The following is a 14,626-nucleotide window of genomic DNA, read 5'->3' as shown; positions in this document are numbered from 1 at the left end:
GGGTACTGTATTGCCCTGCTAGGGCATGGTCACTGTCCCTTGGTTTTTCCATTCATTCATTTTAATCCTTTAAAATACTAATGCTTAGAATAAATCCAGAAAACCCAATTGCAAAGAGTTTTGTGAGGCTCCAAGCAATCTCTCTCCTTGTAAATAAGAGATGGTCTGCTACTGATGCTCGGTCTTTTATTTAACCAGGCACATAGCCTGTCGTTCAGGATGAAGGGCTCTGCACTTTTTGCCCCCCTAATTTCCTGGACACTTGAGGAACAAGGACAGATCTATTCTTTTAATAGTGTGGTCTTCAATGAGTTGGTCCCCATGATCCAGTCAAATGTCAATCAAGATCACATCACTGTTCAGTGGTCTATTCTACCCTTGACCTCCAGTTATGCTCCTGACCACTTCATCTACCCTGTGAGAATGGTCTAGCATTGCCTCTGTGCATTAGCAGAGAAAATAAGCCTCAAAGATCATAGTATCCTACTGACTTACTCAAGTCTTCTATCAGGAGTTTGCATGTGTTTCAATGGCAAGTCTGTCTTAGCTAGTCATGAATAAGAATGAAATCAGGGTTCTCCTAACTCTTATGCTTTAAGGAAGATTTTGGAGGTTACAATCTTCATTAATGTATATAAAGTGTGTAGAGTTGTTGGTAAACTTGTGCTTCTTCGCTCACAGAGAAATCACATCATAATTTATGTACCCAGCACTTTCTACCTTGGTTTTTATCTACAGGTCTATCTTATTTTTTTTTCTACATTACTGTACTTTCATCTTTAGGACTTATGGATGGCTGTGTCTGGATACATTGCAATGTCATTTAGGCTTAACATGATTGATGGATTTATATGAAGAATGTTTTTCATTATTAGACTTACGTTTTTGTCCTTTTACAGTAAAAAACAATACTGCAAATAACTTATGGTAAAATTTATGTCCCTAACTTACATATCTTTTCTCCCCTACAGTGGATATGATTTTGGATATCTGCTAAAATTATTAACCGACCAAAACTTACCCGCTGAAGAAAGTGATTTCTTCGAGTTGTTGAGAATCTACTTCCCTTCCATATATGATGTAAAGGTTAGTAACATTTATGTGTTCTTATGCATATATAAACCTGTTCATCTCCTCTTTACTTGCTTCAATTTCATCATGTAGCTGGGAGTACCTATTTTGTATTGGAAAACTAAACTCTTCAGATTTTTTACATATTGCAGGAGTGTTTATTTTCTTTCTTAAAATTAGGTTTTCTCTTTCTTTCCTTCTCACCATTCTATGGTCACTTGACTAACTTGTTTAGCACTGTTATGTCTTTATCTAAATTGACTCTCACTGGGAATAAAATGTATTTCCTTTTTTGTTTCGCCATTTGGGCTTCTCCATGTCCATTTTTTTCTATGTTCCTTTTTCATAAAAAAGCTGTTCATTATTTATTGTTAATCTAAAGTTATTTAGTTTGTATATAATAGATTTAATTTAATGTTGTTATTATTCTTATACTTCTCTTGTATATTTCCTCATTTCCTTTCCTCACTGAGCTAATTTTCCTGTTGGAGCCCTTGGGCTTATAGCATCCTGCTTTTCCAACTAGGGTTGTAGCTTAGCAAGTAATAATAATACCATTATTTAGAGGAAATAATGTAAAAGAATTTCTTAAAAATTATTCTATAATCACTTCACAGTGAATGGAAAAATAGAAAATAAAGCAAACTTTTGAAAAATTTATTCTATAAACAGCAGTAAAACAAAGAAACATGGAAATTTAGGTTATTATAGAGTAAGTGAGCACGTGTAACGGATGATGAAAAATTTCACATGTAGCTTGAGGATGGATGTTATGCCTCGTAGTAAAGGGGTTAAGGTGTTCTCCATGAATATTAAATACTACGTTTTCTCAATCTAAATTCTTAAAAACTTCTAGGCATGCTGTCTAATTCCTTTCTTAATCAGAACTTTCTCACCAATTGTATGTAGTTTTAGGATTGCTGTACTTTTTGTGTACAGTAGATATCTTCCAGTGTTCTAACATATATTCCTTTGAAGGGCTTTCATTACTGCTGAGCTTTTGACAGAATCAAAAGCTATTTCATATTCTATAAATACCCATTTCTAAAGCCTGTCTGGGCGGTAATTTTTCTGGTCTTTTGTTTCCCCCTCTTTGTGAATTATTATAATAAAGTTTATCCAAGCTCTAGGCATGGAGCATTCTTGCAGACATTTCATGTAAAGTTCAGCCAGTTTTACTATGAAATCTCATTCATCTATTATTAAATCACTTCATGCTTTTTAATGTTTTCTTATCTTTTGCTACTGTTACTTTGGTACTGGCTCAGGTGTTTTATTATTTCTATTGGAATTATTTATTGTATCACTATTGTATAGTATAGAAATCCTTTGCAATTTTTATCACTCCATCTTTATTGTTGATATTTCCATTTTCACCCTTTAAAACAAACATCTGTTGGTGCTTTGTTCCAAGTAATCTTTTCATCAATTTAATGCTTCTACATTCCATTATTAGCTGCACAGTTAGGATGACATGTCTAAGGAAGAAAAATTAAATTTTCCATTTCAACCCACCCTCTCAGTTATAGGCATAAGGACATAAGTGGTTATTCTCTGGCATGATTTTGGCAGAATTTCTCTCTTGGGCTACCTTTTGTTACCCAACTACCTTGTTAATGATTTAGTGGCTCTTCTAGTGCGGCAGAATACATATCCTTATTTTATAGGACTTAGAATTTGCTGTTTTGGTATATATAAAATGTAAATAAAACAATGAGACAATTACATCAATATGAAGGGAGATAATTCTGTTTTACAGGGAAAGTGCTTAGGTTCTGATTCAGGGAATCTTGATTCTTTGTATTTGACCATGTTATTTAATTGTATTTACCTTTCATCTTTTTTTTCCTTATGCACCTGATCAGTACCTGATGAAATCCTGCAAGAATTTGAAGGGAGGATTGCAGGAAGTTGCAGAGCAACTGGAACTGGAACGAGTAGGACCACAACATCAGGCTGGCTCTGACTCTCTCCTAACAGGGGCAGCGTTCTTCAAGATGAAAGAAGTAAGCTTCATTCATTCATATTTTTTATGCTTTTTACTTTTTATTTTTTTTTTCATCATAATTTATATGAGAAATACAGGTTTTCCTTGCCTAGTGAATATTATGGTGTTCAATAATTTTTTAGTAAATAATTTTTAGATCATCAAATGTTTGATTTTTTAGTAATGTGAACTATATTATGCTCCATACTGCTACATACCAGTCTCCTAGCTAGACAGCTCTGCCTGGGAAGTATGATTTTAAACACAATGATGTGCTTGCAGTGTATTTGTGTTTATTCTATACAGAATATTGAATTGTTTCATCGTTAAAGTATGTGTTATAACTGCAAAAAGCTATCTCTTAGTTTGAGTTAGGAAAGGAAAACTTGTGTGAAAACTCTGTCCTTTTAGATAGAATAAAAATGAGATGTCTGCATGAGCAAGGGAAATCTTTGTCATTGATTATACCCGAGTTAGTGTTGTATTCAACCACCTGCATAGCTATAGACATAGTGGCATTTTATTTTTAACCCTTTTACCCCCAATGGACGTACTGGTACGTTTCACAAAACTCATCCCTTTATCCCCATGGACGTACCGGTACGTCCTTCCAAAAAACTGCTATTTACATTTTTTTTTTTACATATTTTTGAGAAATATGAGAAACTTCAGGCATTTTCCAAATTAATGAGACCAACCTGACCTCTCTATGACGAAAATTAAGGCTGTTACGCAAATTTAAAAGAATATATTGCAAAATGTGCTGGAAAAAGAAAATGCCTGGGGGTTAAGGGTTGGAAAGTTCCAAATAGCTTGGGGGTAAAAGGGTTAAGCAGTCTTACTAGATTCATTATAAATCACAATTAATTTATGTACAGTAATGTTGTATACTCTATATGGCTGAACAATTACTAAACAATAACTTAATGATAATTATAAATATGAATACTGAACTATATTAAGCTCTTAAGTTATACTTAATAATCCTCCCCTTGAGAGATTAAATCTAGTAAATTCGACTCCATGCAGGTGAAGGCTATAGCCTTACTTGAGGCTGTAAAGACTATAATTTTCTCCCATTTAAGTTTGATCTTGAAATATCAATATGAGATACAATTTCTTTCTGTCAATGGTCGGTGGTGAGGGAGACAAAAGTTATGCTTAGTTTCAGGGCATACAAAAATAAGATCACTTTTATCAGGTGGCAAAATAGCTCTCTTGACTCTAAATGTCCTTTGAACGTACATTATAAGCAAGACCCGGATGTCTATATTTTACTATCATGAAGGTATATCCTGTATAACTAGAACTTTGTTCTTGCATTCATATTCATACTTGAAATGCTTTACAATATGTCCCAGGTCATAGCATGTTGTTCTCAAAACCACATTCCCTGACTCCATTTCAAACTGCACCAGGCCATCCTCAACATATCAGCAATTCAGGCATAAATGTTAAAGTTGTATTTTTGCCCTCCAGTAATTTTACCATCATTTAGATGCCGGACCCAGGAAATGCCTTTTTAAGTTGTATTATCTCTGTATCAGCTATATTCAGACTGCAGATTATTGAACAAGGCCAAACACTTTTAATTAAAGAAATGGCTATGTAATATTCTTCAAGCACTCATTGCATTGGTAGAATTTAGAAGTTTTTGAAGGTTCCACTTGGGATTCAGCTGGTGGTAAGGAAGATGATTCAAATTTTTAGTAGAGTTGACAGAGGAAAGTAGACATTGGAAAACATTGATGCTAAATCTGAAGCTTGTTCAAATGGAAACTTTTCATCAAAATGAGAAAGAAGAGCCGAGTAGTGTATTGAGGACTTATTAAAATTAATACATTTGAATGTTAATTGCAGGCATTTAACAAAATATTCCTTGTTACCAAGTTTATAAGGGAAATAAACAAGATATTTAATCATGGATTTTATAAAGACAACACACTCCCCTCTACTTGCTTCCAATCATTATCATATTCTCCCCTAACCTTTAATCCCTAGTGCTAATACCTTTTAAGCAGAGCTGCTTGCCATTAATCCTTAGTGTTTCACAATATAGATTTTTATCAAGTTTGCTGTCATTTTTCTCCTGTCAATGTATATTTTAATTTATGGAATGTGTTAATTCTAATAATCAGTATATGTAATGCCAATCGTCTGTAGCTTATCGAATCTGTCATTTACCTTTTATGCTTTGCTCTCATAATATCTTTATTTCTATTATTCCAGATGTTTTTCGAAGATAAGATCGACGATGCCAAATATTGTGGTCATCTTTATGGCTTGGGAACATCTTTTGTAGTTAATGGTAATTCTGCATCAGCATATAATGACAATGGTCACACGTCAGATTCAACCTCTAATTCATAGTGAAGTGAGACTTGAGTGCACTTGAAATGCATCTAGACTGAACTAAATGTGAAACTTATCACACGGCTTCACCTACCTAAACCATAAGTACGAAATTAGCTGAGAATCAGTGACTATTTAATAATTTTTTAATATCCTTATAGTTTGTAATTACAAGCTGGAGCAGAGGTGATTGCTGCACCTATTTTTAAAACATTCTCTATTTCCACACAATTTTATTATTAAAGTGAAGATTGAAAACCTATGGAAACTCTCTGTGATATGTGGTGATATTCTGTTACTTGCAACTCTTGGATGAAACCTTACAACAGGAGACTTTGTCCTCTAAATTGCACTGTTCTAAGCTTTGGCTGGCTGCAGTTGGGGAGTGATTTCAGTGTGTTTTACAGATTGAAACAAAATTTACCCGATTGTGGAAAACAGTGTGATTTGGCGGGTGATTAAAGGTTTATGTTAAAACTGAGCATAATTGAAAATTGGTTTAAAAAGCCTGGGGACCATAAACTATCCCTTTTTGGGCTTTCTTTCCATACCAATTCTTAGATATTGTTTAATGAATTATTTTGGGTTAGTGTGTATAGAGAAGTATTAATACAGCTGTGCAAGTTTTGCAGTTATTAAAACCATGGAAGGAAAATATATGGTCATGACTATTTGTATGTTCAATGCAAAGTGATAATTGGTCATTTTAGGTTAGTTATTCCTGGCATTTTATCATTATTATATACGATAACTAGGACTTTGCATTTACATGTAAAAAAAAAGATCTCATCATTGTAAAGGTTGTTAGCAAAATTAGGATTTTTATCCACAGAGGAAGTTAACAGAATAGCCATATATCCCTCTGTTTGCTTTGTAAATACATTTGCAGTACAGTATCAGAAGTCCAGTAAACAAATTTTTCATATGAAATATAATCTCAATTTATTTTCTTGTAATTGAAACATTTTCTTTGTTTTTATAATATAAATCGTCAGGATATGTGGACATTTAGAGGTTTTGAAAAGGGAATCTCTTTTGCTGTTTAATCAGAATGTCAGTTATCACTTTTGTCAGTTTATTCTACGGGATTTTTTGAAAATTGTTGAGCCTGAGTAACTCAAGAAATGCTCTGCATAGTTTAGGATATATTCAATTAAAATTATAACAGTTTTAGAATATGGTTAAATTGCTGGATGTGGATTTACCATCGGCTATTGGATGATTGTTTTCGCTTTAATGTTTTCAGTGTAGCTCTCAATTTTTACTGCTTTCAGATTTTCAAATTTTCTGAGGGTTTTCATATCTCATTCCATTGTTTAATTTCGTGTTTTCGGTCGAAAATAAGGGAGAGGATGACCGTAAAGTTTATGAAACATCCATTGATGCACCAAGGATTTTTTAAAGACCCAGGCCTTGTGCACTTACGTGTGAGGGACAAGAGTTGTAATACCATTTTTTTAGAGAGGTCAACAGCTCTTCCTAAAAAGATAACTGCTGCTAATTTTATGTACAGTACAGGTATTCCTCATTTTCACTTTCCCTTCCTTCATGTCATAGTTCAAACTTGCAGCTGACTGGTATCACAGAATTTGTCTTGAGATTGTAATTGAAAAATTCCCTAAAAAGAATTTGGTATATTACATATGACGCCAGTGACTTCCATTCAGCTTCAGGTCTGAAATTGATAATGGGTCTCCAGTCGTCCGTTACCATTATGTACGTCCAGTTTAGATATAAAACTGAGGTCGCAGTGGTAGACTTTAATAATTGGTTTTTGGTTTTTCATACAAGTGTGATGAAAAAAAAAAGCATTTTTTACGGTATTTGTCATTCAGCCAGTGCAAATCTTAAAAAAGAATACTTATGAAAATAGTAATGTATAACACTTTGTTTGTAACTCCAGTTGATCTAATTTCAAGGGATTTTTAACATGAAAGTGCATAGCCATTCAATAGATTGTATTCAAACACATAAAGCCACTCAGGTACTCTTAGAAAATTAGCATCATCCTTTTTTTTTAGTATTAGAATTAGATTTTGTTAAGATTTCCTTGATATGCAATATCCATGTTCTGGTGTTATATATCTTAAAAAAACAAGGTGAATATGTACAAAGAATTGCTACAGTTTAGATTAAGGGGTATCGTAATGTTTAAGAAAGTTTGCACTGCCTAATTTACTGATGGTTGATGACAGTTATGCTTTTGAATCTCTGGTGATAAAAATATGCAGGCCTTAGCTTGGGTTGGTAACATTTTTCATCATTGAGTAGCACAAAATAAACATGAATTTCAAAATGTTAAAATCATGCTGCTATACAGTACTGTATTTTGTTGTAACAGAATTGCTTTGATTGGACTAAGTGGAAGATAGATTGGCAAGACAAGTCCAGTGAATGGCGTTAGTGAACCTCTCTGGTGACGTATATCTCATCTTCTGAAAACAAGAGCATGGAAATGCATTACCTAGTGGTCCATGTTGGTGTAGCACACACTCGAACAACTCGTATATACTTGGGAAACCTCTTATCAAACGTTGATGTTGAACAGTCTTTAGGTCCTATGGAAGGACTGAGTGAGACTTAGATGAACATTCAAATGGGCTGTCAGGGCCTTTTCCATGAAATGCAAAAAGTAATGGATGAAAATAAATAATTAAATCTGACAATACTGGTGTGTGGGTCTTGGAAAATGAATGCAATTGTAGTTTTCATAGTGTGAAGAGTGGTACAAATGCTGTTAAGATTGTCACTGACATGTTACGTGCGGGACAGTTGATCCTTCTTTATTAATGTGAGTATGTGGGAAATGAATGGAAAGATAGACTTGTCAGTCGAAGGGTAATCTACTAATCTTAAGAATAATGAAAAATTGTACACGTTCACAAGTTTGCAAGCTGCCTTAACTTTGACTGTGGAGCAATGTGCTTTTGGAAGTTGCATACTTGATTAACATCCCCCTTGGATTGCAGTTCACCATTTCACAAAGGCAGAGCAAATCTACCTATAATGGTTGTATTGATGATATCAACAGTTGGTCAAGTTGTTGAAGGGTACATGTTACTTTTTTTGCAATGTATGTAGTATTGTATAATGATTTTTAAAGGAATTTTTAATCATTTTTCTGTAGTTTGACTGCAAAATGTAGACATTATTATCTATAATTTGCTTGCAAAATATAGGTACTGTCAAGTTCAAGTTATTTCATAGTTCAATACTTGTGGTTAAAAAAAATCTAGCAGTATTTTTTCATGCAGCTATTAGTACTGTATTTTTTAATTACATCCATTAACAGTGAGGCATTACATCATGAGGAGAAATTATAAAAAGAAGACTTTGTTTTATGGTGGTCCAGGGTCTCAAGAGATTTGTGAGGGTTTCTTGATTTTATAATTTTTTTCAAGTATTCAAATTTACAAAGTTTAAGGCTTACTAAAAGAGCATAAAAAGATAGTCACAGAGAAAAAATAGCATTGCAGATACAGACGCATATCTCACATTAGGTTTTTTTTAAAGTTATAGTTTTCTTAGATATATTTTTTCCCAAATTGCAAGTCTTTGTTACTTGTTAATTAGTCAAAGTTATATTTAATAATTTCCATCCAAAGTGCAATCAAGAAACTCTTCCTCTTCACAATGGAATGATTCAGTTGTACATCTCGAAAAAATATGGCTGCAGGTGTTTTTGTAAACAGTATGCCTCTATTGTGATGTAAAGGCTGTTAGTTAGATTACAGTAATAGTTATGTATCAGTTTTCCAGCAGTTGAACTGTATAGTTGCCTACCAAAGAAGTTCTGTGATAACGATTTATTCTTATATTAACGTTTTTGCGACTACTTATGGTTCATGATGTATTTTATTTACAAGATTATCATTGAAAAGTTAAATTGGAGAAGTTTCCCTGAAAAAGGATATGTAAGTTTTTGTTTTAAGTAGAGTGCACTTATTAGGATTGCAAACAAAACATGTTCAGACATTTATTAGTTGGTAACTACTAATGTACAGTAAAGTGAACTCTTGCATGTTTTAATGCTTTCTGTTCTAGCATTCGTTGGTGATTACTTTTGTTGGCTGCATTTTATATTTTTTTCAATTTTATCTCCCCATGTTTTGAAATGTCTTGTAATGCAAATATAAATTCATGAATTGTATAAATTCCAGATATGTGTCGTTGGGTATCAAACGTGTAGACATTATTAATTTTGTGAACTTTGACATTGCATAGTAAATTTTTTTATCTGGTGACTATTCTTGTGCACGTTTTGATGTTTTTTGAGGAGTCATTGGTAGGTGTGCTATGTTTGAAACTGCTGTCAATGGGTGGTTATTTACAGTAGACTGTTGTATCATTATTTGTATGTAATTATCAGCCTTAGACGATGTCACAATATGAACGAAGTCAGTTTTTCAATAATTTTTGTCAAACACCAGTAAGATGTGGGATGTTTACTTGTCAGTCTGACTTCTTTTTCAGGAAAGGTTGGGTGTGATATCTGTGATTCAGAGGAAGATTGCAGTTTTTGGAAGTATTTCTTTATGATTAGTTCGCACTTGTCTAGTCAGTGGTTTTTAAACATACTTTGAATTCAACATTTTATGGTCATTAGATTTAAAATTGTTTTGATTTTAGGAAAATTCTTAATGAAATTATCTGCTTATGCTTTTTTAGTATCTCTTGTGTCAATTGTTATGATTTGTGGTAATCTTTCAAGTACTGTATGAGTTTAAGGGCACACATTTTTCCCTTAAGCATTACTACTCCACTAAATTGACACTGTTGTTTTAATTGTATTTTTGGTATGTAAATATTTGTTTTTATATATTTTAGCAGCTTGCAAACATGTTGTTCATGTGCTCAATCTTTGGAGAAAATAGATCTTGTTTTGTAACAATGTTTGATATCATTTTCCACATTTTATTAAGTATTATTCTATAGTAATTTAATGAGTTTCCGGGCTTAAAATTCCAAATTCTATTACATTTTTGCTCTTACGAGTATACAAACCTTTCATCCTTTAAAATAGGGGACATGTCTTGAGCGAAGCTGGAATGACTGTTGAATTCGATAACAAGGTAGTTAAATACGGGAGGTGAAAATAGGAGAGTAGTCCCAGTCCCATCCTGTTGGTGCACCCTTACAAACATTTTATCTTTCTTTTTCTTGTAGGAAGTGAATGCTTGCTGTTGAGCTTGCGAATTATGGATGTAAAACGAGAAATTTGTACTCACCAGGGAAAGGGTTATCGTTGCAACTGTTTCATGGCTAAACCGCCTGTTAATCCACTCCATGTTTTTGTAAGGGACACGATTGTTCGCCATCATCTCTGTGTTGATCTGGGAATTGTGATAAATTCTATCTGGACATTCAGGAAGGTAGCGCTACAGTTTCTGTCGAAGACAGAAATACCAACTTGGTGCTGGTAGTCTTTCCGGCCACCTTTCCTTGCTGTAGAACTTTGTTCCTCAGGGGTGCCTCCACCATGCAACATATCTCAGGTGCATTGATAAAGGGGATGGGGCACACACCTGAATAGCCTGGTCATATCAGAGGTGTAGTAAGAAAGAAAGCACCTGCATATCAGTGTCCTAGAAAGGCAAGAGTGAGATGTGACCCTCACCCACAACCTGAAGAGCAGATCCCTCCTCAAGGAATAGTATGAACTAAGAGGAGCAGACATTTAGGGGGGATGCCTCTCAAAGTTCTCTCTATGAGAGAAAAGCTCAAAAGAAAATGACTCAATCAGGTGATCAGCCAGTGCCTTTTCTCCCTTTTTGAAGGGTTGTGACAAATTGCAAGAGTGCCAACCCACGCACTCCTCAGAGATGCCATCGATCCAATCAAGGATTATAAAGGAGTGTCACGCCCTAAGGATCTTAAAAGTCCATCAGAGTTGAAGGTTGCTCCTCTGAACATCCGGAAAGAGGATCCACAACCTATAAATTCTAGAATGGGACTTGCAAAGTTTGCAGGTTCTCTCCGATAGAGATTGTTTATCAGAGAGGGTCGTAATTAACACGAGCCATCACCATAACCATGTCTGGACCCTAAGTCTCTGGGCGAGATGGAACCTCTCTCTCCAAACATCACAAGTCCCCACACATCTATTTTTTTCCAGGGATAAAATAAACGGGCGTCATCTATAAGACTCCTTAGTCTCATGGTCAGACGTCTCTGAAGAGGGCAAGACTTGTCCTCCCCGAGCCTGACGAGACTTCCAGGATGCAAACTCACCGGGTCCTGCTGTGGTGAGTCCACCTGTACCGAGTGCTTAGGCGGCGAGACCCTTGGAGTCCACCTGTACCGAGTGCTTAGGCGGCGAGACCCTTGGAGTCCACCTGTACCGAGTGCTTAAGCGGCGAGACCCTTGGAGTCCACCTGTACCGAGTGCTTGTAGTGTGAATTGGTAACTGTGACTGCTGGTGTTTGTATGCTTGCTTGGCAACATTGAGTCTCTAACACTGTACCGGCTTGGCCAACACCTTGCCACAACTTTAAGCTGAATAAAGCCAACGTTCCAGCAACTGTGTTTGGTATTCCACAATTTATTCAGCTTAATATTCAACATGGACAAGTTTCTAAGGCCCAGCCCAATTGATGTGGACCCAGAATCAGCCGATGCAGAGGACAAATGGATTATGTGGCATGATAACTTTGAGGCGTTCTGTGCGGCCATTAACCCGGACTTAAATCCAGATAAGCTGGCCTTGCTTCGTGCTCACGTATCTTGTAAACTGTTTAAGATAATCAAAAGTGCCACCACATATGCCACTGCCATAAGCCTGTTGAAGGCTAGATTTGTGAAACAGAAAAGTGAAGTGTTTGCCAGATACAAATTAGCCACTTGCAAGCAACAGAGTGGTGAGACTCTAGACGCTTTTTTGGATAACCTCAAAGGTCTGGCCTCGGAATGTAGCTTCACTGATTGTACAGCCGCTCAAGCTGAAGAACTGGCCATCAGAGATTCATACATCACGGGTATGGCATCTAATGCAATCCGACAGAGACTGTTAGAGAACTTATCCTTGGACTTATCCACAGCTGTGAAACAAGCCCGTGCACTGGAAATGGCTCAACTGCACTCAGCGTCTTATGCAAGTGAAACCAATACCACAGTGGCAGCATTGATAGATGATCAGGCAAAACCCGAAATGGATCCCAACAGTTTTCCGATCGAAATGAGTGACTCCCTGAATCCAAGTGAGTGTGCTGCCGCCGTCAGCGGTCAGAGGTGCTTCTTTTGTGGAGGATCCCTACATCCCAGAGCCCACTGCCCAGCCAAGAAAGCCTCGTGTTCCAACTGTCAGAAGGTAGGTCATTATGCTCGTGTCTGCAAGTCGCAAAGAAAACGATGGAACAATAATGGTAAATCAACTAACTCTAATCTTGTAGCTGGAGTTGTCCCAGACAATCTCCCACAGTCCATCCCTGCTTCCTTAACAGGGGCCGCTGTGACTGCAGCTTCCCCTGCACTACGAAGTGTTTACAAAACTGTCCTACCTGTAGAACTGAATGGAGGGGAGGCCCTGGACGGGCTGGTCGACACTGGAGCATTTAAAAGCTTTATAGATGCCAAAGTAGCTAGGGCTATGAACTCAGTGACTCGTTCTTCAGCCTGCAGCATAACCATGGCTAATGCCAAACAGACAATGAAACTTAACAAGTGTTGCAATTACGATTTAACTGTAAGTGGAAGAGTATACCCTGAGTTCTGTCTGCACTTGATGGACGATTGCGTGGCTCCAGTTGTTTTGGGACACGACTTCCTACAGTTACACAAGCAAGTCAGCGTAGACTTTGGTGGGACGCTACCACCTTTGGAGCTAAGCATCCAGTCACCTTGTGCTCTGATAGCAGCTCAAATTGAACCGCCAGCCATCTTCGACAATCTGACAGTCGACTGTCACCCGATACAGGTGAAATCCAGAAGGTATTCCAAAGAGGACTCCGAGTTCATCAAAAAAGAAGTAAAAAGGCTGCTAGAGGAGGGCATCATCACACCGAGTCGCAGCTCGTGGAGAGCTCAAGTGGTAGTCGTCGATCAGTGTGATAAGAAAAGATTAGTCATAGATTACTCTCAAACCATAAACAGATTCACCAACCTAATTGCTTATCCTGTTCCAGGGATCACCGAGATGATTGAGAAAATTTCTACTTACCGCTACTTCAGCTCCATAGACTTGAAGGCAGCATATCATCAAATACCATTGAACATGGCTGATCGGAAATTCACGGCGTTCGAAGCGGATGGAAGGCTGTTCGAATTCACGCGTTTGCCTTTTGGAGTAACCAATGGGGCTACCTGCTTTCAGCAAGTTCTCGACGAAATTATTGGTAAGGAGCAACTAGAGGGTACGTTCGCCTACATAGATGACATCACGGTCTGCGGTCACACATGTGAAGAACACGACAGAAATCTGAAACGCTTTCAAGAAACTGCATTGAAGTATGGACTTACCATAAATGACAAGAAAAGTGTTTATGCTCAAACATCAATCTCTATTTTGGGTCATGTAGTGAATGATCACCAAGTCCTACCTGACCCGGAAAGAATGCGTCCATTGCTGGAGATGAACCCTCCGGACAGTACCCCTAGTCTCAAAAGAACGTTAGGACTCTTATCCCACTATGCGAAGTGGGTACCGAACTTCTCCCAGAAAATTCGACCTTTAGTCGGAGTGAAAACTTTCCCGATGGCCAAATCCGCAGAACAAGCACTCGAAGAACTAAAGAATGAAATATCTCAAGCTTCACTTGCTGCTATAGATGACGAAGCAGTCTTTGTAGTCGAAACAGACGCCTCTGCTGACGCCGTTGCAGCCTCATTGACACAAGAAGGAAAACCAGTGGCCTTCTTTTCTCGCTCGCTCTCAGAATCGGAGAAACGACAATCGGCAGTGGAACGCGAAGCATGTGCTATCGTAGAAGCCATCAAGAAATGGCGACACTTTCTGCTAGGACGTAAATTTAGACTCATAACTGATCAGCAATCGGTGCGTTTCATGTTTGACGCCAAGAACCATGGCAAAATCAAGAATGAAAAAATAATGCGGTGGAGGCTGGAACTGAGTTGTTTCAACTTCGACATCACATACAGACCTGGATCAAAGAACCAAGTAGCAGACGCTCTCTCTCGTGCCTCGGGATGTGTGGCTTCACTTACCTGTACTCAAGGAGACGAGCTGACTCAGCTTCACGAGCACCTGTGCCATCCAGGAA

At 37.0% G+C, this 14,626-nt stretch overlaps 2 protein-coding genes across 2 annotated transcripts in view; both read left to right on the top strand.

Moving 5' to 3' along the window:
- The window catches only part of LOC137648735 (CCR4-NOT transcription complex subunit 7-like), a 29,925-nt gene extending 19,624 nt beyond the window's left edge, over positions 1–10,301 (top strand). Inside the window, exons 5-7 of the mRNA XM_068381804.1 lie at positions 972–1,086; positions 2,937–3,077; positions 5,288–10,301. Coding sequence (XP_068237905.1) covers positions 972–1,086; positions 2,937–3,077; positions 5,288–5,428 — 397 coding nt within the window. The 3' untranslated portion in view covers positions 5,429–10,301. The remainder of the gene's footprint in view (positions 1–971; positions 1,087–2,936; positions 3,078–5,287) is intronic.
- Positions 1–14,626, top strand: part of LOC137648736 (protein abrupt-like) — a 322,135-nt gene that overhangs the window by 91,297 nt on the left and 216,212 nt on the right. The gene's annotated exons all lie outside the window — the stretch shown is intronic.

This window comes from Palaemon carinicauda, chromosome 10 (genome assembly GCF_036898095.1).
Source record: "Palaemon carinicauda isolate YSFRI2023 chromosome 10, ASM3689809v2, whole genome shotgun sequence".
In the NCBI taxonomy this organism is placed as follows: Eukaryota; Metazoa; Arthropoda; class Malacostraca; order Decapoda; family Palaemonidae; genus Palaemon; species Palaemon carinicauda.
This window is presented reverse-complemented; position numbering and strand designations above follow the sequence as displayed.